This window comes from Schistocerca gregaria, chromosome 5, assembly GCF_023897955.1.
Source record: "Schistocerca gregaria isolate iqSchGreg1 chromosome 5, iqSchGreg1.2, whole genome shotgun sequence".
Taxonomy (NCBI): domain Eukaryota; kingdom Metazoa; phylum Arthropoda; class Insecta; order Orthoptera; family Acrididae; genus Schistocerca; species Schistocerca gregaria.
Window position 1 is genome coordinate 119,121,742 of NC_064924.1, and position 23,858 is coordinate 119,145,599.

Below are 23,858 nucleotides of genomic sequence, written 5' to 3' on the forward strand. Positions count from 1 at the left end.
CGAAAGAAACTGATAGATCTACCTAATATCGTGTAGAGCCCCCACGAGGACGAAGAGCTGTCGCAACACGACGTTGCATGGAATCGACTAATGTTTCAAGTAGTGCTGGCGGAAATTGATACCATGAATCCAGCATGGCTGTCCACAAATCCGTAATAGTACGAAGGTGTGGAGATATCTTTTGGACAGGACATTACAAGGCATGCCAGATATGCTCAATAATGTTCTTGTGTGGCGAGTTGGTGGCCAGCGGAAGTGTTTAAACTCAGAAGAGTGTTCCTGGAGCCACTATGTAGCAGTTATGAACGTCTGGGCTGTAGCATTGTCTTGCTGTAATTGTCCAAGTTCGTCAGAATGCTCAATGGACATAAATGGCTGCTGGTGATCAGACAGGATGCTTACGAACGAGACACTTGCCAGAGTCGTATCTAGAAATGTCAGGAGGCCCATATCACTCCAACTACACACACCGCACACCATTACAGAGCCTCCACCAGCTTGAACAGTCCTCTGCTGACATGCAGGGTCCATGGATTCATGAGGTTGTCTCCACACCCGTACACGTCCATCCACTCGATACAATTTGTAACGAGACTCTTCTGACAAGACAAATGTTTCCAGTCATCAACTGTCCAATGTCGGTACTGATGGGACCAGATGAGGCATAAAGCTTTGTGTCGTGAAGTCATGAAGGGTACACAAGTGGGCCTTCGGCTGCCAACGCCGATATCGATGCTGTTTCGTTGAATGGTTTGCATGCTGACACTTGTTGATGGCCTAGCACTGAAATCTGCAGTATTTTGCGGAAGGGTTGCACTTCTGTCACGTTGAACGATTCTCTTCAGTCGTCGTTGATCCCGTTCTTGCAGGATCTTTTTCCGGCCGCAGCGATGTCGTAGGTTTGATGTTTTACCGGATTCCTGCTATATACGGTACATTCGTGAAATTGTGGTAAGGGAAAATCCCCACTTAGTTGCTACCTCGGAGATGCTGTGTCCCATCGCTCGTGCGCCGACGTTCGAACACAGTTAAATCTTGATAACTTGTCATTGCAGCAGCAGGAATCGAACTAACAACTGCTCCAGATACGTGTTGTCTTATATAGGCGCTACCGATCGCAGCGCGCATTATACCATTTTACATATCTCTGTATTTGAATATGCATATATATACCAGTTTCTTTGGCTCTTCGGTGTATGTCAGGGTACACTACTGGCCATTAAAATTGCTACACCACGAACATGACGTGCTACAGCCGCGAAATATAACCGACAGGAAGAAGATGCTGTGATATGCAGATGATTAGCTTTTCAGAGCATTCGCGCATGGTTGGCGCCGGTGTGGACACTTATAACGTGCTGACATGAGGAAAGTTTCCAACCGATTTCTCATACACAAACAGCATTTGACCGGCGTTGCCTGGTGAAACGTTGTTCTAATGCCTCGTGTAAGAAGTAAAATTGTGTAACATCACGTTTCCGACTCTGATAAAGGTCGGATTGTAGCCTGTCGCGATTGCGGTTTTTTGTATCGCGACATTGCGGCTCGCGTTGGTCGAGATCCAATGACTGTTAGCAGAATATGGAATCGGTGGGATCAGGAAGGTAATATGGAACGCCGCGCTGGATCCAAACTGCTCAGAGCCATTTGAACCAGTTGAGATGACAGGCATCTTATCCGCATGGCTGTAAGGGATCGTACAGCGACGTCTCGATCCCTGAGTCAACAGATGGGGATGTTTGCAAGACAACAACCATCTGCACGAACAGTTCGACGACGTTTGCAGCAGCATAGACCATCAGGTCGGAGACCATGGCTACGGTTACCCTCGACGCTGCATCACAGACAGGAGCGCCTGCGATGGTGTACTCGACGACGACGAACCTGGGTGCGCGAATGGCAAAACCTCATCATGAGGATGGTCGCATCCGTGTTTGGCGACATCGCAGTGAACACACATTGGAAGCGTGTATTCGTCATCGCCATACTGGCGTATCACCCGGCGTGATGGTATGGGGTGCCATTGGTTACACGTCTCGGTCACCTCCTGTTCGCATTGACGGAACTTTGAATGGTGGACGTTACATTTCAGATGTGTTACGACCCGCGGCTCTACCCTTCATTCGATCCCTGCAAAACCCTACATTTCAGCAGGATAACGCACGACCGCTTGTTGCAGGTCCTTTACGGGCCTTTCTGGATACAGAAAATGTTCGACTGCTGCCCTGGCCAGCACATTCTCCAGTTCTCTCACCAATTGAAAAAGTGTGGTCAATGGTGGCCAAGCAACTAGCTCGTCACAATACGCCAGTCACTACTCTTGATGAACGGTGTTATCTTGTTGAAGCTGCATGGGCAGCTGTACCTGTACACGCTATCCAAGCTCTGTTTGACTCAATACCCAGGCGTATCAAGCCGTTATTACGGCCGGAGCTGGTTGTTCTGGGTACCGATTTCTTAAGAACTATGCGCCCAAATAGCGTGAATAGTAAACACATGTCAGTTCTAGTATAATATATTTGTCCAATGAGTACCCGTTTATCATCTGCATTTCTTCTTGGTGTACCAATTTTAATGGCCTATAGCGTCATAGGACAGTGTGGGCCTTAGCCGGCCTCAGTGGTCTAGCGGTTGTAGGCGCTCAGTCCGGAACGGCGCGACTGCTACGGCCGCAGGTTCGAATCCTGCCTCGGGCATGGATGCGTGTGATGTCATTAGGTTAGTTAGGTTTAAGTAGTTCTAAGTGATAGGGGACTGACGACCACAGATGTTAAGTCCCATAGTGCTCAGAGCCATTTGAACCATTTGATCAGTGTGGGCCTCTCGGGCACTTAGAGCTGTGAGAGCTTCGCCAGAGCGCTCTTTGCAGCACCTGTGACGGGGGCGTGGACGGTGGTCTGTGTGCGCAGGACTCGGAGCCGCGGCGGGTGCTGTCTGGAGAGTCGGTGGAGAGCTGGGACATGAAGCGGCACGCGTCGAGCGCGTTCAAGCAGCAGCGGCTGCCCGCCTGGAGCCCCGTGCTGTCGCCGGCCACCGTGCTGCCCGTCTTCCTCGTCACCGGCGCCATCCTCATACCTGCCGGCGTCGCGCTGCTCTTCCTCAGCGAGACGGTCAGCTACGCAGCAGGCAGCAAATTATTTGCTTGCCACACTGTCCACCGTTTCTTAACTGGTTCAGTGCCATGTATTCCCTTCCATAAAGCGACAACAGTCTATCCTTTCAAATGAAATTTTCTCTCGCGGCCGTGTAACCCTCCCACTGGCATGTCGACGTCTCATTAATCATCTTCTCTTCCCCTGTTCTGGCCGTATCTTGTATCCAGGGCGTGTTTTTTTTAAATAAGTACCTTTTCGAAATAAAAAAAAGACGTGCTTAGATATCTCAATAATTCTAAATAAGTTATACAAAACTGCAACCAGTCACTTGGTTTATTCCATGCACCGGTTTTCCAACCTTTTTAGGTTCATCTTCAGATGGTTTCAGCTAGCATAATGCTGAACGCGTGACTATTCCGCTCGGCCAATAATTTTTGAGGTAATCAAGGAGAACGGAGGTTGGACGAAGGGCTAATCTTTGGCAGTGAAATACTAGTGACTGTTGGGAACAAACGAAATATGTTTTATCAAGGGTCTCTTATAGTCTTTTGTTTGGCTTGCTAGGAGCAAGAACTGTTTTGACAACGGTTATTAAAACCAAAAGAGACTGTAATGATATATGTTAGGTTCTAAGTTATTCTAGACGGTGTTCCCACAGTCCCCACCATGACTCAACTGGTTCAGTGCCATGTATTCCCTTCCATAAAGCGACAACAGCCTATCCTTTCAAATGAAGTTTTTTCTCACGGCCGTGTAACCCTCCCACTGCCATGACGACGTCACATTAATCCTCTTGTCTTCTCCTTTTCTGACCGTATCTTGTATACGAGGCGTGTTTTTTAAGCAACTACCGTTTCGAAATTTAAAAAAAATCGTGCTAAGACATCTCAGTAATTGTAAACGAGTTATACAAAACTGCAACCAGTCACTTTTTTTGAATAATTACGGTTTATTCCATGAACCGGTTTTCCAACCTTTTCAGGTTCATCTTCAGGTGGTTTCAGGAAGTTACATCATTATTGCTAGCATAATGCTGGGTGCTGGCCCTATGACAAAAAGGTGGAACGCACTTTAACTTATCGCCATGACTATAGTTTATCTGTCGATGTGGATCTAAATTTAGTTTCTTTAGTTTTTTAGTGTTATGAAAGGAGGGTATAAGATGAACATCAACAAAAGCAAAACGAAGATAATGGAATGTAGCCGAACTAAATCGGGTGATGCTGAGGGAATTAGTTTAGGAAATGATACACTTAAAGTAGTAAAGGAGTTTTCCTATTTGGGGAGCAAAATAACGGATGATGGTCGAAGTAGAGAGGATAACAAATGTAGACTGGCAATGGTAAGAAAAGCGTTTCTGAAGAAGATAAATTTGTTAACATCGAGTATAGATTTAAGTATCAGGAAGTCGTATCAGAAAGTATGTGTATGGAGTGTAGCCACGTAAGGAAGTGAAACAAACACGATGAATAGTTTAGACAAGAAGAGAATAGAAGCTTTCGAAATGTAGTGCTGCAGAAGAATGCTGAAGATTAGATGGGTAGATCACATAACTAATGAGGAAGTATTGAATAGGATTGGGAAGAAGAGAAGTTTGTGGCACAACTTGACTAGAAGAAGGGATCGGTTGGTAGGACATGTTCTGAGGCATCAAGGGATCACCAATTTAATATTGGAGGGCAGCGTGGAGGGCAAAAATCGTAGAGGGAGACCAAGAGATGAATACACTAAACTGATTCAGAAGGATGTAGGTTGCAGTAGCTACTGGGAGATAAAGAAGCTTGCACAGGAGAGAGTAGCATGGAGAGCTGCATCAAACCAGTCTCAGGACTGAAGACCACAACAACAACTAACTGCGACAGTGTAGGCTGCTTTTTTCGGTTAGCGTCCATCTGTCTGCCTCCATTTTGATGTCCAGTTGTTGTATCACCGCACACACTTCCACACAAATTATATTAATTACACTCTGACAGCGAGACTTTTCCAGCATCCAGCATGTGCTTTACAACTGTTTCTTGTAACAAAGATCTTGACAGAAAGATGTGACATAGACTTACTTTGCACAGAGATGTAATTTGTTCTTCTTTACATGTATTAAGGTCGATATAAGGGCAAATATTTTAATCAGGCTGGCGATAACATGGGAGTACAAAATAAAATAATAAATAAATAATAAATAAACTACTACAAGAACAAACTTCAGGTGATCTGATATCTTATTTCTATTTGTATATTACGTATAATACAGGCAGTCTACAACATTTTTTTTATCTGATTGGCATTAACATGGATATCTATGAATCAATGTTACAGAGTTATTGTATCTGCAGTGAGATGCAGTTGTCTGTTAGACTAGGATATTTATATTTAAATTTAAATAATAACTAACCTTCAGATGAACTGTTGACTTATTTCTGTTGTTATTTTAACGTAATCTGGAGTATTAACAAGAGTAGTTTCTGTTTATTGTAGCTACAGGTATATGTATAAAAGGTATAGTGATTCTAATAGACTAAAGCTGTTTGTATGGCTGTACACTTTATATTTAAGAACCATGAACAAAAGTTCTTTAACTGTTGACTTATTTTTATTCTAACATTAAAGTGATCTGGAATGTTGGTAAAGGCAGCTTCTCAATAATTTTATTTTCACATGAAAGCCTGTACCTTAATCTACTTTTCTACATAATTTCCGTCAATACTCAGGCACTTGTCATAACATTGTACCTGTTTTTGAATACCCTCCTCATAGAAGTATGCCGCCTGACTTGTTAACCACTGCATCACCACTGTTTTGGTTTCGTCATCGTCTTGAAGACGCTGACCGCCCAGGTGTTTACTCAAGTGCAGGAACAAATGGTAGTCACTGGTGCAAGATCGGGGCTGTACGGAGGATGATCCAGAGTTTCCTGTCGAAAAGGTGTGATGCGGACGGGCATTGTCTTGCAGCAAAACGAACCCCTTGCTCAACTTCCATGGAGTGTTGCTTTGATTCTGGTGTGGCGTAGGCCACTCATGTTTCATCGCCCGTAACAATTTGGCTGAAGAAATCATCACCGTCGATGTGGTACCGCTCAAGGAAAGTCAATGCACTGCCTGAACGTATGGTCTTCTGCACATTGGTCATCATTTTCGGTGCCCAATGTGCGCACAATTTTCGGTAATTCACTAACTTTCACTAAAGACAAAAGGACGTCCACTCCGTTGTTCATTATACACATTTGTGCGGCCATCCTTAAATGCTCTCACACACTTTTTTAAATGTTTTCTCCGTAAATTGCACAGACCTCACGATGAATATCGAATACTTCTAGGCCTTTAGCACTAATAAATCTTATAACAGCCCGTACTTTATAGTCGGCGGGACTCACTATTATCGGAGGCATCTTAAACATCAGTGCACTACGTAAACAAGGAAGAATCAGACTGTAATGGCGTCAGTGCGCAGATTAAGGTACAGGCTTTCTTTTTTTGGACATCAGTCTTCTGACTGGTTTCATGCGGCCCGCCCCGAATTCCTTTCCTGTGCTAACGTCTTCATCTCAGAGTAGCACTTACAACCTACATCCTCAATTATTTGCTTGACGTTTTCCTCTACAGTTTTTGCCTTCTACAGCTCCCTCTAGTACCATGGAAATCATTCCCTCATGTCTTAGCAGATGTCCTATCATCCTGTCCCTTCTCCTTATCAGTGTTTTCCACATATTCCTTGCCTCTCCGATTCTGCGTAGAACCTCCTCATTCCTTGCCTTATCAGTCCACCTAATTTTCAACATTCGTCTATAGCACCACATCTCAAATGCTTCGATTCTCTTCTGTTCCGGTTTTCCCACAGTCCATGTTTCACTACCATACAATGCTGTACTCCAGACGTACATCCTCAGAAATTTCTTCCTCAAATGAAGGCCGGTATTTGATATTAGTAGACTTCTCTTGGCCAAAAATGACCTTTTGCCCATAGCGAGTCTGCTTTTGATCGCCTCCTTGCTCCGTCCGTCATTGGTTATTTTACTGCCTAGGTAGCAGAATTCCTTAACTTCATTGACTTCGTGACCATCAATCCTGATGTTAAGTTTCTCGCTGTTCTCATTTCTACTACTTCTCATTACCTTCGTCCTTCTCCGATTTACTCTCAAACCATACTGTGTACTCACTAGACTGTTCATTCCGTTCAGCAGATCATTTAATTCTTCTTCACTTTCACTCAGGATAGCAATGTCATCAGCGAATCGTATCATTGATATCCTTTCACCTTGTATTTTAATTCCACTCCTGAACCTTTCTTTTATTTCCGCCATTGCTTCCTCTTGCAGATTGAATAGTAGGGGCGAAAGGCTACAGCCTTGCCTTACACCGTTCTTAATACGAGCACTTCGTTCTTGATCGTCCACTCTTATTATTCCCTCTTGGTTGTTGTACATATTGTATATGACCCGTCTCTCCCTATAGCTGACCCCTACTTTTTTCAGAATCTCGAACAGCTTGCACCATTTTATATTGTCGAGCGCTTTTTCCAGGTCAACAAATCCTATGAACGTGTCTTGATTTTTCTTCAGTAACGTCAGAATTGCCTCTTTCGTGCCTTTACATTTCTAAAGCCAAACTGATCGTCACCTAGCACATTCTCAATTTTCTTTTCCATTCTTCTGTATATTATTCTTGTAAGCAGCTTCGATGCATGAGCTGTTAAGCTGATTGTGCGATAATTCTCGCACTTGTCAGCTCTTGCCGTCTTCGGAATTGCGTGGATGATGCTTTTCCGAAAGTTAGATGGTATGTCGCCAGACTCATATATTCTAAACACCAACGTGAATAGTCGTTTTGTTGCCACTTCCCCTAATGATTTTAGAAATTCTGATGGAATGTTATCTATCCCTTCTGCCTTATTTGACCGTAAGTCCTCCAAAGCTCTTTTACATTCCGATTCTAATACTGGATCCCCTATCTCTTCTAAATCGACTGATTCTTCTTCTATCACATTAGACAAATCTTCACCCTCATAGAGGCTTTCAGTGTATTCTTTCCACCTATCTGCTCTCTCCTTTGCATTTAACAGTGGAATTCCCGTTGCACTCTTAATGTTACAACCGTTGCTTTTAATGTCACCAAAGGTTGTTTTGACTTTCCTGTATGCTGAATCTGTCCTTCCGACAACATATCTTTTTCGCTGTCTTCACATTTTTCCTGCAGCCATTTCGTCTTAGCTTCCTTGCACTTCCTATTTATTTCATTCCTCAGCGACTTGTATTTCTGTATTCCTGATTTTCTCGGAACATGTTTGTACTTCCTCCTTTCATCAATCAACTGAAGTATTTCTTCTGTTACCCATGGTTTCTTTGCAGCTAGCTTCTTTGTACCTATGTTCTCCTTCCGAACTTCTGTGATGGCCCTTTTTATAGATGTCCATTCCTCTTCAACTGTGTTGCCTATTGCGCTATTCCTTATAGCTGTATCTATAGCGTCAGAGAACTTCAAACGTATCTCGTCATTCCTTAGAACTCCCATATCCCACTTCTTAGCGTATTGATTATTCATGTCTAATGTCTTGAACTTCAGCCTACTCTTCATCACTACTATATTGTGGTCTGAGTCTATATCTGCTCTTGGGTACGCCTTACAATCCAGTATCTGATTTCGGAATCTCTGTCTGACCATGATGTAATCTAATTGAAATCTTCCCGTATCTCCCGGCCATTTCCAAGTATACCTCCTCCTCTTGTGATTCTTGAACAGAGTATTCACTATTACTAGCTGAAACTTGTCACAGAACTCAATTAGTCTTTCTCATCTTTCATTCCTTGTCCCAAGCCCATATTCTCCTGTAACATTTTCTTCTACACCTTCCCCTACAACGGCATTCCAGTCGCCCATGACTATTAGATTTTCGTCCCCCTTTACTGCATTACCCTTTCAATATCCTCATACACTTTCTCTATCTGTTCATCTTCAGATTGCGACGTCGGCATGTATACCTGAACTATCATTGTCGGTGTTGCTCTGCTGTCGATTCTGATTAGAACAACCCGGTCACTGAACTGTTCACAATAACACACCCTTTGCCCTACCTTCCTATTCATAACGAATCCTACACCTGTTATACCATTTTCTGCTGCTGTTGATATTACCCGATACTCATCTGACCAGAAATCCTTGTCTTCCTTCCACTTCGCTTCACTGACCCCTACTGTATCTAGATTGAGCCTTTGCATTTCCCTTTTCAGATTTTCTAGTTTCCCTACTACGTTCAAGCTTATGACATTCCCTGCCCCGACTCGTGGAACATTTTCCTTTCGTTGATTATTAAATTTTTTTCTCGTGGTAACCTCCCCCTTGGCAGTCCCTTCCCGGAGATCCGAATGGGGGACTATTCCGGAATCTTTTTGCCAATGGAGAGATCATCATGACACTTCTTCAACTACAGGCCACATGTCCTGCGGATACACGTTACGTGTCTTTAATGCAGTGGTTTCCATTGCCTTCTGCATCCTCATGTCGTTGATCATTGCTGATTCTTCCGCCTTTAGGGACAATTTCCCACCCCTGGGGCAAGAGAGTGCCCTGAACCTCTATCCGCTCCTCCGCGCTCTTTGACAAGGCCGTTGGCAGAATGAGGCTGACTTCTTATGCCGGAAGTCTTCGGCGGCCAATGCTGATAATTTATCAAAATTAGGCAGTGGCGGGGATCGAACCCGGGACCGAATACGTTATGATTACGAATCAAAGACGCTACCCCCTTTTTTTTCACCAGGAACAGGGTAAATGAACAAAAGTTCTTTATTGGTACAAACTTAAATACAAGAAAAATGCCATCCTTCCGGCGAAAATAACACAAGACATGATACTCGTATAAGGTGAGCAAGTTTTTTTTTTTTTAGTATGAACAAGATGTAGGAAAAAAAACTAATAATACTGTTGGAAGCTAAGAGGTGTAAAGCAATTTACAGTGGAGTGAGGGAAAAACCAGTGTTTATCTAGTGTAGTGCATAAAAGGAAGGAGGCGTGTGTCCATGCGCCTACTCCACTATGGGTTACAATGTAGAAAGCAGCGCGAGGGGTCTCAGATGTCAGCAGGGGGGGCGGGAGTGCTGTCGGCGTGTGGTACCATCCAACTGAGCGGCGGTGACGTAAAGATCGCGTGTAGGTAATTTGCGAAGAAGGCGCGGTAGCGCGGTCGCTGTTCGACTTCGCTGTGGGCGGTTTGTAAGTACTGCCAGAAATCAAGGCGTGATTTGTCGCCATCATTATACATGTAGGTGATGGTCCATCCCTTGACCCATACAATCGCATGATTTTTGGTGGCGGGGAAATAAGTATTCTCAGGATGGATAAAAGTCCATGGGTCAATCGAGTCCGGCGGAACACGGAGGTAACAGGCAACGAACTGTCGGGCAAGTTTCCAGACGTCACTGGTGGCAGCACAAGTCAGTTGATGGACATCGTCATCCATGAGGTGGCACATGGAGCAGAGTGGAGAGTCCTTTAGTCCTATGGCGTGAAGACGATGATTTGTGGCGAATTTTTCATTTGCGACCTGGTACCATGTTGTCCGGACTTTGGAGGGAAGAAAAGGCTGGTGGATGTGACGCCAAACCGTGGGCCACCGCGTGGACGGATGTCGCAGTTCGATATTGTTGCTGGATATGGAACGAAGGAGTGGGGTGTAAAAATCTTTAGGTCGAGGAGAACGCGTGGTCGGTAAGTGTGTGTGATCATAACTGAAGTCGACGATGAAATCAGAAATGTGCGTCAGATGGTGCTTGATGTGTCCGACTGGTACTGGTGGTGTTATGGTCGCGGGCACAAGAATTTCCAGCAAGCTGCGCGTAAGGGAGGTGCCCCCGTGCCACTGCTTGTGCATGGTGAACATGTACAAGGACGCCGCGCGGAGTCGCACATTGACAAGACCGAGGCCACCCGCTCGCGGGGGAAGGGTGAGCGTGTCGTAGCGGACCTTAAAGAGCGTACCAGCCGTAAGGAAGTATCCGAATGCAGCCTGGAGGCTACGTCCAATAGTTGATGGCAGCGGGAGGACCTGTGCAATGTGGACCATTCTGGACGCCACATGTTGATTGAGGTATTGGACACGTTGTAAAGAATCGAGTCGTCGGAGAAGATTTTGTCGCACCGTCGTGCGGATGGTTTGAAGAGCACGCCGAAAATTGATGGCAGCGGAGCGGCGCACGGTGGAGGTGAAAATGATACCAAGGTATCGTAGTTTCTGTACACACGAGAGAGGTGCTAAGTCGTCGTGTGAGAGGCCGCGTCCAATGGGCATCGCCGCGGATTTAGTCACATTCATGTTACTGCCCGCTGCACTGCCGTACGTTGATATCAAATCAAGTACCGTGCGTGTTTCACTCCGTGAGCGGATCAAGAGGAGGAGGTCGTCCGCATACGCACGACATCGAAAACTGTACTGTCGCAAAGTGAGACCAGAAAGGTGGCTCGTCAGACTCCCGATGAGTGGCTCCAAGCTGATGGCATAGAGTAGGGTCGAAAGTGGGCAGCCTTGCCGTACGGAACGTCGGATCGCCACTGGTCCCGCCACACGGCCATTAACCTGAATCAGCGATTCGGCGGTGCCGTACAGGCGCCGGATTACGTCGATAAAGGCTGGTGGAAAACCCATGCGGTTCATCACGGAGAACAGAAAAGGATGCCGCACTTTGTCGAATGCGCTGTCAAAATCAATGGCAACCACTGCGGCGCGGAGTCTGCACGCCGCTGCCAGTGCGATTAAATCGCGACATTCTCCTGTGGCCGTTTGTATATTAACTGAGCCGCCCGGAGTTGTCTGTTCCGGGGATAGAATGCTAGGCAGGACCTTGCGGCATCGCGTTGCCAGGAGGCGTGTAAAAATTTTACAGTCTGCGTTAAGCAGAGTCAGGGGACGGTAATGTGCTGTCGTCACACCTGGTGTCGGTTTGTGGATGGGTATAATAATTCCCGTGACGAAGGACGGCGGTACGGCGTTCCCCATCGTCAGCAGTTCATGAAACATCGTTGTCCACCGTGACGCCATTAGTGTGAAGAAAGCACGATAAAATTCAATCGGCAATCCGTCGACACCAGGTGACTTATTCAGAGCACCTTTTTTGATTGCATCGTGGATTTCGTCACGCGTAATGGGTTCCATCAGCTCATCCGCTTCGTTGCTGGTGAGGGTGCGAGTTACGTGTGGTAACACAGACTCCTCAGCGTGGTTGTCGGTAGTCTCCTCCTGGTACATTGTGCGGTAGTGGTCGACAAAGGCACTGACGATTTCGGCCTGGCAAGTGACGTGCTTGCCGCGACAGGTTGTGATCTCGGTGATGAGTTGTTGTCGCCGATGTTTCCTATCGGAGGCGATATGATGCATGGTCGGATGTTCCTGTTCCGCCGAATCTTGATATCGGGTTCGCACCATAGCCCCCTGCAGTCGACGGCGTGTCAAAGTTACAATTTGGGCCTTAATCCTGCTGCGTTCCCTCTGGGTGTCGGGTGTGGGCGGTTGGGCGTCCAGGTCGCGGAGAACGGCGTAGAAATAGTCGGTAGTGTGCCGGCGCCACATAGAAACTTCTTTTCCATACTGAATCAAAGTACGTCGAATGGCAGGTTTGGCACGTTCCAGCCACCAGGTCAAGGTCGTGCAGTATTTAGGTAAGCGACGTTCACAGGTGGTCCATGTCTCGGTAACACGTTGAAGACATTCGGGATCATGAAGATGGGAGGTGTTTAGCTTCCACGGTGCACGACTACGCCAGACCACTTGCTTGGGGAAGAGAATGTTGCAGATGTAGGCACAGTGGTCCGAAAAGGCCAAGGACCAAAGTTCTGCACCTTGGACTGCAGGTGTGAGTTCCCGAGAGACGTAAATTCTGTCCAGGCGGCTCGCGGAGTGACTCGTCTGGTAAGTATGTCCAGGGGCGTCGCCGTGCTGAACTTTCCAAGTGTCGCGGAGCAACAGATCTCGGACGACAAGACGCAGTTCTTGAAAGGTGTTGTAGTGGGGCACTTGATCTTTAGGGTGCAAGACACAATTAAAATCACCCCCAAACAAGTAATGGTCGCAGCGTCCAAGAAACAAAGGAGCGATTTCTTCTGAATAGAAGAGGGCCCTGTCGCGTCTGCGGGTGGAGCCTGACGGAGCGTAAATGTTGACGATACGCGTCCCCATGATGGTGACGGCCATGCCTCTGGCAGATGGAAGGTATGTGATATCGGTCACTGGAATGCCTTCTCTGGCGTAGATGGCTACGCCGCGTCCCAGGTGGTCACCAGGAGAAGGATAAGTGTTATATCCCGCGACGTCTGGAAGTGTGGCCAAGTGTACTTCCTGTAGTAGTGCTATATCGACGTCCGACGCCCATATCATCTCTCGCAGCAGTTGAAGTTTCACGGGTGAGCTGATGGTGTTAGTGTTTATCGTTGCTATGCGGTAGGTTTGGAGCCGTCCCCCGCCATGAAGGGAAACTCCATCGGCGGAGGATGAAGAGGGGCGAGGCAACGGCGAGTCGTGCCGTGCGCCACCTGACGGCGTTATCAGCGGCGTAACGATGCTTCCGTCTGGGGTAACTCTGTCCCCAGCGTGTGGTCCGGGTCCTCATCGACGTCCTCACTCCACACCATTGAGGGCGCTGTCGTTGTGATGGTCGTACGTTCCACTTCGGTCGTAGGGGCGGAGGACGTCTCGGCGGCAGTCGCATCGGTGGAGTCCATTGGTTCAGGAGCACCTGAGCGAGCCCGTAGAGTTGTTGGCATCGAAACATCCACAGTCGGCGTGATGTTGTCGTCATTCGTATCGTCGTGTAGGTTCTCTGAGGCCTCGTCGTGTCGGGCGGCCTCTGGAGCATCAGGGGGAGGTGATCCGTCTCGTTCCGAGACCGTACGACGCCTCCTCTTGCGCCTCTTAGGTGAACGTTGTTTGCGGGTTCGTCCCTCTGTGTAGGAAGACGGAAGGGAGTCGCGTCGCTCTGAGAGGAAGGCCGTCGCGCGAACGTCAAATGAAGGGGTGTCGATATGTTCAGGCTGGTGGGTGTCGGAAGTCGTCGCTGTTGGTAGTGGCGCCGTAGTAGCGTCTGGCTTTGAGCGCGACGTGTCGGCCCCGGCGGTATCCATAGCAGCTGGAAGGGTCACCGGTACGTGGTCCGATGAGCGGCGGCCGGTGGGAGGAGAAGAGAGTGCCGATGCGTAGGTGATCGGTAAAATGGTCGTCGGAGCCGTAGGTGCCACGGTAGCGCCTGGCAATTGGGTGATCCGTCGCTGAAGACACTCAGATCTGAGGTGGCCTTCTTTTCCGCACCCGGAACAGGTCTAGGGTTGGCCGTCGTATATGACAACCGCTCGGCACCCGCTAATTTGCATGTAAGATGGCACGTGGCGATGGAGGTCGATAGTGATCTGCCGTACACCGTTAAGAACGGGGTACGTTTGGAATTGCGCCCAGCGTTCGGCAGTGTGGCCATGTACAGTGCCATTGGGGCGGAAAGCCGCCATAACGTCTTCCGCCGGTAGCTCGAACGGGAGTTCGAAAACTCGTATGGTGCGCATTCCTAAGCCGGCATGGTCGACAGTGACCGCTCCGACATTGCCGTCGGCGTGGCAAAGGCGTAATCCATGGTTGGTGTCACGAAGTATTCTTTCACACACCGCGTCGTTGACAACTTTCACGTACACAGTACTGCTTAATATGGACAAATGGATGCCCAAGATGTCGGAAGATGGGATCTTAGCAACGTCGCGTAGGAAGCGTTCCACTTCCAAGGCCTTTGGTCGTGCGTATTCGTTGCAGAAGTTGAATCGTAAAGCTGATTTTCGAAAACGATTGGCCATTGCTCTATTGCACGTAAGCGTCACGTAAGTGACGGCCGCTGAAATGTAAACAACAGCGAGCGCGCGCGCTCCGCAGGCGGAAACAAACAACACGTCCGCACTGCACGGCGGCGAAAGCCGGACTTGTGACTGATATAGATTTGTAATGTTGCTTTCCAGCTGTTAACTTTAAATCATTATTGTAAGTGATGCTGGGCGATATGCTATTGAATTTAGCAAGTTTACTGTACAACATTTTCGTTAAACATTCGAGCATTGATATTAACTGACACAATCAAAGAACATTTCCAACAAACTGTGTTCCGTTACGGAATAATCGAATGCATGATTGATACCCAGCTATGCCTGTACGGTCTGCTTCCAAGGAGCGACTGTCAGTTCTGCTTGAACGGTACTGCCTCCAAGATCGGTCGCTCCACAACGGTTATAACTGTATTATGTGTTGCTCGCGCACAGTCGATCCAGAATTCGTATATGAAGGGTATTGTATCCTTTCACACGGTCTCGTCATGCTGTTGCTTTGGCACAGCATTCATCATAGGACATTTTAAACATAAAGAAGGAAAGATAACAGCTAAAGAAATATAGGTGTCCTACTGTACAATGTTCAAATTCAAAACGAAATTAGAAGTCTAATGTCCTTTCTACGTCGTCGGATTCAGAAGCACACCTACTGGTTAGTGAAGGAACGGAGTGACTGTTGTGTACATAGTTCCGCATAGTCAACGCGTACACAACTTACCCACTAGAGCGCGCCCTACTAAGCACAACAGCGCAGGCGCAGAGCTCGTCCATCTCCGCACTACGAGGTGGTGCTGCCATAGAGACGGACCAAATTCTGCTTCTGCAGATTCGCGTATTAATATGTAATGAAGCCAATGAGATTGTTGCTAACGTAGAACCTTTTCTCCTCGCGGATCACACTCGCGCAGTGATACATGAACACGCAGGGTATTATAACGAGTGTACTGACTACCGATTAGTCAGTCTGCATTTGTCTGCACCAGTCTTTACCAGTCAGCATTAGTCTGTACCAGTATATAGTCAAGTTTCAGTCTGCACCTAATACGATTACCATATTCTTGTACATAGCCATGAAGATAAATGTATAGGCACTTTTGTCAAGTATAAGAGATATATGTGAGAATAGGATTAACGTACCAATACCAAAGGAACTTTAGATTGTCAAATGTAAATAGCATCCAGAACCAAAGTGAACTAATTTTTAATGCTTGATATTATTTTAATAAAATGTGTGTGGAAATTAATCGAGTTCTGTTTAAAAGTTGGTCACCCTCAATCTGCTACTCTAAGTGTGCTAGTGGCATTTCTATTGTCTGACCTAACGGCAGAAGATAAACACGCCACGATAAGACCACGAGACTTATTGCTGATACTCGCCTTCTCCGTTAGAGCGACAAGTCAAATAATCTGATGGTGTGTGTACTGAAGGTCTTACAGTACGCACACCACAGTGACAATATTTTTTGTTTGTGTGGCAGAATCACCATGCGTTTAATTTGAATTTGTTTATGTACCGAACCAACACCAGTTTCAAAGACGCTCTGCTACAAAGTGAATCCAGGGCCTTGATGTCAGCGGCACCCATTGCGGTTCCTGTTACTGAGTTGCTAACAAGCACATCATAAACTTCTCTTTTCCTCTGGTTTTAGTTGGTGACTCTTAAAATATTTGGCCCTTTGTTGCGCATATATATTTCTTACTTTGTGGTTAACAACAGCTATTTCTTTTCTACATAGGTTGGAGAGCACCGGATAGCCTACACTTACTGTCCTCAGTACTTTCAAGAAAACAGGACTTTCGGCGAAAGGAACTGTGCTGTAGTCATAGCAGAAACCAACGAGACATGCCACTGCGCTTATAACTTCAGTCTGAAACGATCATACAAAGGTAAGTGAAGAATAAATAACCTAAGAGCCAGCTCCGTCCGATGAACCTTCTCGTGCACCAACAACGTCATCGTCATATAATAATGTCAAATATTTAAAGAAAACACTGGTAGCTACTAAGGTGATTCACTTAATGCTGCTGTCAGTTTCGGTTGCATAGACCACCCACTGACGCAGACTAAATCATCTTAGAGTCTGAGTACATCAGTGGTCATGTTATCGGAAATTACAGTTCACTTTCGGATTAGTTACTACTAGGTCAAACCTGGATTCAGTATTTTTATCCTCAATAACAAATATTATTTCTCAAAGCCTTACGACACATCGAACGCCAGCTCACATCATAAACGCATCCAGTCCCAATGGCAAATCTGCACACTAACATGAAACCCAGCCAGAACCCACCTTTGTGCTTGCTGCGTCGTGAAGGACTGGAGGTCGCTAGTTCTGCCATTATGACTCCAGTACTGGCTGAGGTACGCTCTGGTGGCCAGGGGTAGGTGGGGGAGGGGGGAGGGAAGTCCGTTGATGTCCAGTGCCCAGCTCCAACAACAAAATGTTTAAATGTGTGTGAAATCTTATGGGACTCAACTGCTAAGGTCATCAGTCCATAAGCTTACACACTACATAACCTAAATTATCCTAAGGACAAGCACACACCTCCATGCTCGAGGGAGGACTCGAACCTCCACCGGGACCAGCCGCACACTCCATGACTGCAGCAGCTTAGCTGTAGATTCCCTTATGAAAGTTTTGTCTACTCAGACATGGTCTAGCTCACACTCCCTCTTCCTCCAGCCTGGAACTTTCCATTATCTCTTTTTTCTCACCATCAACTCACCTTGAGCATGCCTGGTTTCAAGTTTTGATTTGTCAAAACACAGTCCAATTTGTTTTCAGTCCACTGATTTAATCCTGGAGCAGGCCCAACCCCACTTACATTAATAAGTATTTCTTCATCACAATTCTTCTGATCTATAATTTTCAATACGATAGGGTCCACAGTTTTTTTCCAAAAAATCATACGTAAAACACTTGCAAATGGCCTCAGGCCCAAATTGTGTAATCGTACAGGAAATAATGAAAATGGCAGCTGAAAGCTTCAAGGAATCATTCAAAAAATTCTTTTGATCATCACACTACAAGTTTAATTCTTTCACTTTTTTTTGGTCACCAGTCTACTGACTGGTTCGATGCGGCCCGCCACGAATTCCTTTCCTCTGCTAACCTCTTCATCTCAGAGTAGCACTTGCAACCTACGTCCTTAATTATTTTCTTGACGTATTCCAATCTCTGTCTTCCTCTACAGTTTTTGCCCTCTACAGCTCCCCTAGTACAATGGAAGTCATTCCCTCATGTCTTAGCAGATGTCCTATCATCCTGTCCCTTCTCCTTATCAGTGTTTTCCACATATTCCTTTCCTCTCCGATTCTACGTAGAACCTCCTCATTCCTTACCTTATCAGTCCACCTAATTTTCAACAATCGTCTATAGCACCATATCTCAAATGCTTCGATTCTCTTCTGTTCCGGTTTTCCCACAGTCCATGTTTCACTACCATACAATGCTGTACTCCACACGTACATCCTCAGAAATTTCTTCCTCAGATTAACGCCGGTATTTGATATTAGTAGACTTCACTTGGCCAGAAATGCCTTTTTTGCCATAGCGAGTCTGCTTTTGCTCCGTCCGTCATTGGTTATTTTACTGCCTAGGTAGCAGAATTCCTTATCTTCATTGACTTCGTGACCATCAATTCTGATGTTAAGCTTCTCGCTGTTCTCATCTCTACTACTTCTCATTACCTTCGTCTTTGTTCGATTTACTCTCAAACCATACTGTGTTCTCATTAGACTGTTCATTCCGTTCAGCAGATCATTTAATTCTTCTTCACTTTCACTCAGGATAGCAATGTCATCAGCGAATCGTATCATTGATATCCTTTCACCTTGTATTTTAATTCCACTCCTGAACCTTTCTTTTATTTCCACCATTGCTTCCTCGATGTACAGATTGAAGAGTAGGGGAGAAAGGCTACAGCCTTGTCTTACTCCCTTCTTAATACGAGCACTTCGTTCTTGATCGTCCAGTCTTATTATTCCCTCTTGGTTGTTGTACATATTGTATATGACCCGTCTCTCCGTATAGCTTACCCCTACTTTTTTCAGAATCTTGAACAGCTTGCACCATTTTATATTGTCGAACGGTTTTTCTAGGTCGACATAACCTATGAACGTGTTTTGATTTTTCTTCGGCCTTGCTTCCATTATTAGCCGTAACGTCAGAATTGCCTCTCTCGTGCCTTTACTTTTCCTAAAGCCAAACTGATCGTCGCCTAGCGCATTCTCAATTTTCTTTTCCATTCTTCTGTACATTATTCTTCTAAGCAGCTTCGATGCATGAGCTGTTAAGCTGATTGTGCGATAATTCTCGCACTTGTCAGCTCTTGCCGTCTTCGGAATTGTGTGGATGATGTTTTTCCGAAAGTCAGATGGTATGTCGCCAGACTCATATATTCTACACACCAACGTGAATAGTCGTTTTGTTGCCACTTCCCTTATGATTTTAGAAATTCCGATGGAATGTTATCTCTCCCTTCTGCCTTATTTGACGAGTAAGTCCTCCAAAGCTCTTTTAAATTCCGATTCTAATACTGGATCCCCTATCTCTTCTAAATCGACTCCTGTTTCTTCTTCTATCACATCAGACAAATCTTCACCCTCATAGAGGCTTCTAATGTATTCTTTCCACCTATCTGCTCTCTCCTCTGCATTTAACAGCGCAATTCCCGTTGCACTCTTAATGTTAATTTCGTCTTAGCTTCCCTGCACTTCCTATTTACACTCCTGGAAATTGAAATAAGAACACCGTGAATTCATTGTCCCAGGAAGGGGAAACTTTATTGACACATTCCTGGGGTCACATACATCACATGATCACACTGACAGAACCACAGGCACATAGACACAGGCAACAGAGCATGCACAATGTCGGCACTAGTACAGTGTATATCCACCTTTCGCAGCAATGCAGGCTGCTATTCTCCCATGGAGACGATCGTAGAGATGCTGGATGTAGTCCTGTGGATCGGCTTGCCATGCCATTTCCACCTGGCGCCTCAGTTGGACCAGCGTTCGTGCAGGACGTGCAGACCGCGTGAGACGACGCTTCATCCAGTCCCAAACATGCTCAATGTGGGACAGATCCGGAGATCTTGCTGGCCAGGGTAGTTGACTTACACCTTCTAGAGCACGTTGGGTGGCACAGGATACATGCGGACGTGCATTGTCCTGTTGGAACAGCAAGTTCCCTTGCCGGTCTAGGAATGGTAGAACGATGGGTTCGATGACGGTTTGGATGTACCGTGCACTATTCAGTGTCCCCTCGACGATCACCAGAGATGTACAGCCAGTGTAGGTGATCGCTCCCCACACAATGATGCCGGGTGTTGGCCCTGTGTGCCTCGGTCGTATGCAGTCCTGAGTGTGGCGCTCACCTGCACGACGCCAAACACGCATACGACCATCATTGGCACCAAGGCAGAAGCGACTCTCATCGCTGAAGACGACACGTCTCCATTCGTCCCTCCATTCACGCCTGTCGCGACACCACTGGAGGCGGGCTGCACGATGTTGGGGCGTGAGCGGAAGACGGCCTAACGGTGTGCGGGACCGTAGCCCAACTTCATGGAGACGGTTGCGAATGGTCCTCGCCGTTACCCCAGGAGCAACAGTGTCCCTAATTTGCTGGGAAGTGGTGGTGCGGTCCCCTACGGCACTGCGTAGGATCCTACGGTCTTGGCGTGCATCCGTGCGTCGCTGCGGTCCGGTCCCAGGTCGACAGGCACGTGCACCTTCCGCCGACCACTGGCGACAACATCGATGTACTGTGGAGACCTCACGCCCTACGTGTTGAGCAATTCGGCGGTACGTCCACCCGGCCTCCCGCATTCCCACTATACGCCCTCGCTGAAAGTCCGTCAACAGCACATACGGTTCACGTCCACGCTGTCGCAGCATGCTACCAGTGTTAAAGACTGCGATGGAGCTCCGTATGCCACGGCAAACTGGCTGACACTGACGGCGGCGGTGCACAAATGCTGCGCAGCTAGCGCCATTCAACGGCCAACACCGCGGTTCCTGGTGTGTCCGCTGTGCCGTGCGTGTGATCATTGCTTGTACAGCCCTCTCGCAGTGTCCGGTCTGACACACCGGTGTCAATGTGTTCTTTTTCCATTTCCAGGAGTGTATTTCATTCCTTAGCGACTTGTATTTCTGTATTCCTGATTTTCCCGGAACATGTTTGTGCTTCCTCCTTTCATCAATCAACTGAAGTATTTCTTCTGTTACCCATGGTTTCATCGCAGCTAGCTTCTTTGTACCTATGTTTTCCTTCCTAACTTCTGTGATGGCCCTTTTTAGAGTCGTCCATTCCTCTTCAACTGTGTTGCCTACTGCGCTATTCCTTATTGCTGTATCTATAGCGTTAGAGAACTTCAAACGTATCTCATCATTCCTTAGAACTTCCGTATCCCACTTCTTAGCGTATTGATTCTTCCTGACCAATGTCTTGAACTTCAGCCTACTCTTCATCACTACTATATTGTGGTCTGAGTCTATATCTGCTCCTGGGTACGCCTTACAATCCAGTATCTGATTTCGGAATCTCTGTCTGACCATGATGTAATCTAATTGAAATCTTCCCGTATCTCTCTGCCCTTTCCAAGTATACCTCCTCCTCTTATGATTCTTGAACAGGGTATTCGCTATTACTAGCTGAAACTTGTTACAGAACTCAATTAGTCTTTCTCCTCTTTCTTTCCTTGTCCCAAGCCCATATTCTCCTGTAACCTTTTCTTCTACTCCTTCCCCTACAACTGCATTCCAGTCGCCCATGACTATTAGATTTTCTTCCCCCTTTACATACTGCATTACCCTTTCAATATCCTCATACACTTTCTCTATCTGTTCATCTTCAGCTTGCGACGTCGGCATGTATACCTGAGTAATTTAACATCAACTACATCCAATAACTCTTGGTTGACCTGTACCATGTGGCCATCAGGTAAAGGCATATTCTCCTTCTGAACAGCTGTGACCTCTAATTCACAAGCACAGCCTTTCACTATACCATCTGAGCTTTGTCAGCACTTTCGGTGAGGTCTACAGCAGTAACAAGTCCAACTTCTGGAATAACCACGTTCGCCTTATAAAGCCTCAGACTTCGAAGTATAGCTAAGCTGTGGGTTAAACCTTAGTTCAGGTTCGTTGTTGGTGTACGAGAGGGAGAAAAATGTGCATTTATAATGCAGGGAATGCCGGCGGAATACAAAAAAACTCTTCGTATTCTCGTTTAACGTCATTTCTCTCTCTGTACTTAAGCAGTCCTCTTGCTGGCATCGAGAGAGCTGTTTGGTTACCAGAGAGACTCCCCATCGTACCACCCTCAGATTTAGTGGTAGAGTGGCCCACTGGATAGCCCGCCAAAAACTGAGCACAGACCAAGCATAAAAACAGGAAGAAGGATGTACTGAACTGTGAAACAAGCAGAAACAGTGAGCGGCCCAAGCTCAGGACGTGCAAGATCGAGCGACTTCCACGAACCTTGGCGTCGTGGTTGTGCGGTCACGGTGTTGAGCTTTAAAGTGGGGGATCTGTGTTCAGACATCCCTCAAGCCCCATTTTTACCAAATTTGTGGACTCTCTGTCTGGTCATTGACGAGTCTGTACTACTTCTGTGGTCCTTGTAATTGTCCTACTGTACGTTGGATATACAGGATAGGCAAAATAATGGGATCAGAGGTCAGCAACACAGGTTAGCACGTGTCGTGTTGGACTGTCCGTGTTCAGTTCAGACTAGACATCAGAGCAGGTTGTTTACGAGTAGTGCACACTTCGCATTTGCATTCAGAGGCCGAGGTCGACGTGCAATTAAAGACCTAACAGAGTTCCAAAGAGGGCAGATTTGGCGGGTCCGATTAGCTACAGTATCAGTAATCAAGAAAGCCATCTTATCGAAACTGTTTCAACAGTCACGACAGCCTACACAAAACATGGAAAGACATCATCGTGTAAACGTAATAGTGGGTGCAAATCAAAACTAAATGACAGAGATCGTCGTACGATAGCATGAATTATGTGAAAACAATACAAATCTACGGCGACTAAAGTGAATGCAGAGCTCAATAGCCATCTTAGAATCCCTGTATCTATCGACACTGTCCGCCGAGAACGGCATAAAGCGAATATTCATGGACGAGCTACTACACTGAAATCATTAGTGACGATAACCAACGCTAATATGCCTAAAACATTGTGTCACGAGGATAAAACCTGGACGGTTGATCAGTGGAAACACATCATATGGCCCGAAGAGTCAACGTTTTCGCTATTTCCAACATCGGGCCTGGTCTACGTCTGGGGAACGCCAAAAGAACCATTCGATCCTGACTGCTTGATTCCAACGGTTAATCATGGAGGTGGAAGTGTGATGGTGTGGACAGCCATATCATAGTATTCTGCTGGTCCCATCATTGCTCTCAAACCCCGTGTTACACCCAACGATGATGTGAACATTTTAGGTGACCAGCTGCATCCCATGATTGAAATGTTGTTCCCCAACAATGGTGCCATATTTTAAGACGATACATGCATCCATTCACACCGCCAGGACAGTACAATCGTATGAGGTGCATGCAACTGCACTGCAGCGTTTTCCCTGTCCAGCACAGTCCCTGGACTTAAATATTATCAAACCCTTGTAGGTGGTACTGGAGAGCGGACTCCGGAACAGATCCGCCTCCTTCGTCACTACAGGAGGTGGAAGAAATTGTGATCGAAGAGAAGCATGCCATTCCTCTGGAGACTATATAGTCATTATATGCAAGTATTCCAAGAAGAATCGCAAGCTCTATTGCGGGCAAATGAGGTCAGACCCCTTATTGATAAACCATTCCCTAGTAAGTACTGGTGTTCACATTAATTTGCGTATACACTGTAGAATATGTCGCGTGGTAAGAAGATATTACCGTCGTACGTAAATGT

At 46.4% G+C, this 23,858-nt stretch overlaps 1 protein-coding gene across 1 annotated transcript in view; it reads left to right on the plus strand.

Annotated features, from left to right (window-relative positions):
* Window positions 1-23,858, plus strand: part of LOC126273253 (cell cycle control protein 50A-like) — a 222,229-nt gene that overhangs the window by 6,034 nt on the left and 192,337 nt on the right. The window contains exons 2-3 of the mRNA XM_049976798.1: window positions 2,870-3,110; window positions 16,666-16,816. Coding sequence (XP_049832755.1) covers window positions 2,870-3,110; window positions 16,666-16,816 — 392 coding nt within the window. The remainder of the gene's footprint in view (window positions 1-2,869; window positions 3,111-16,665; window positions 16,817-23,858) is intronic.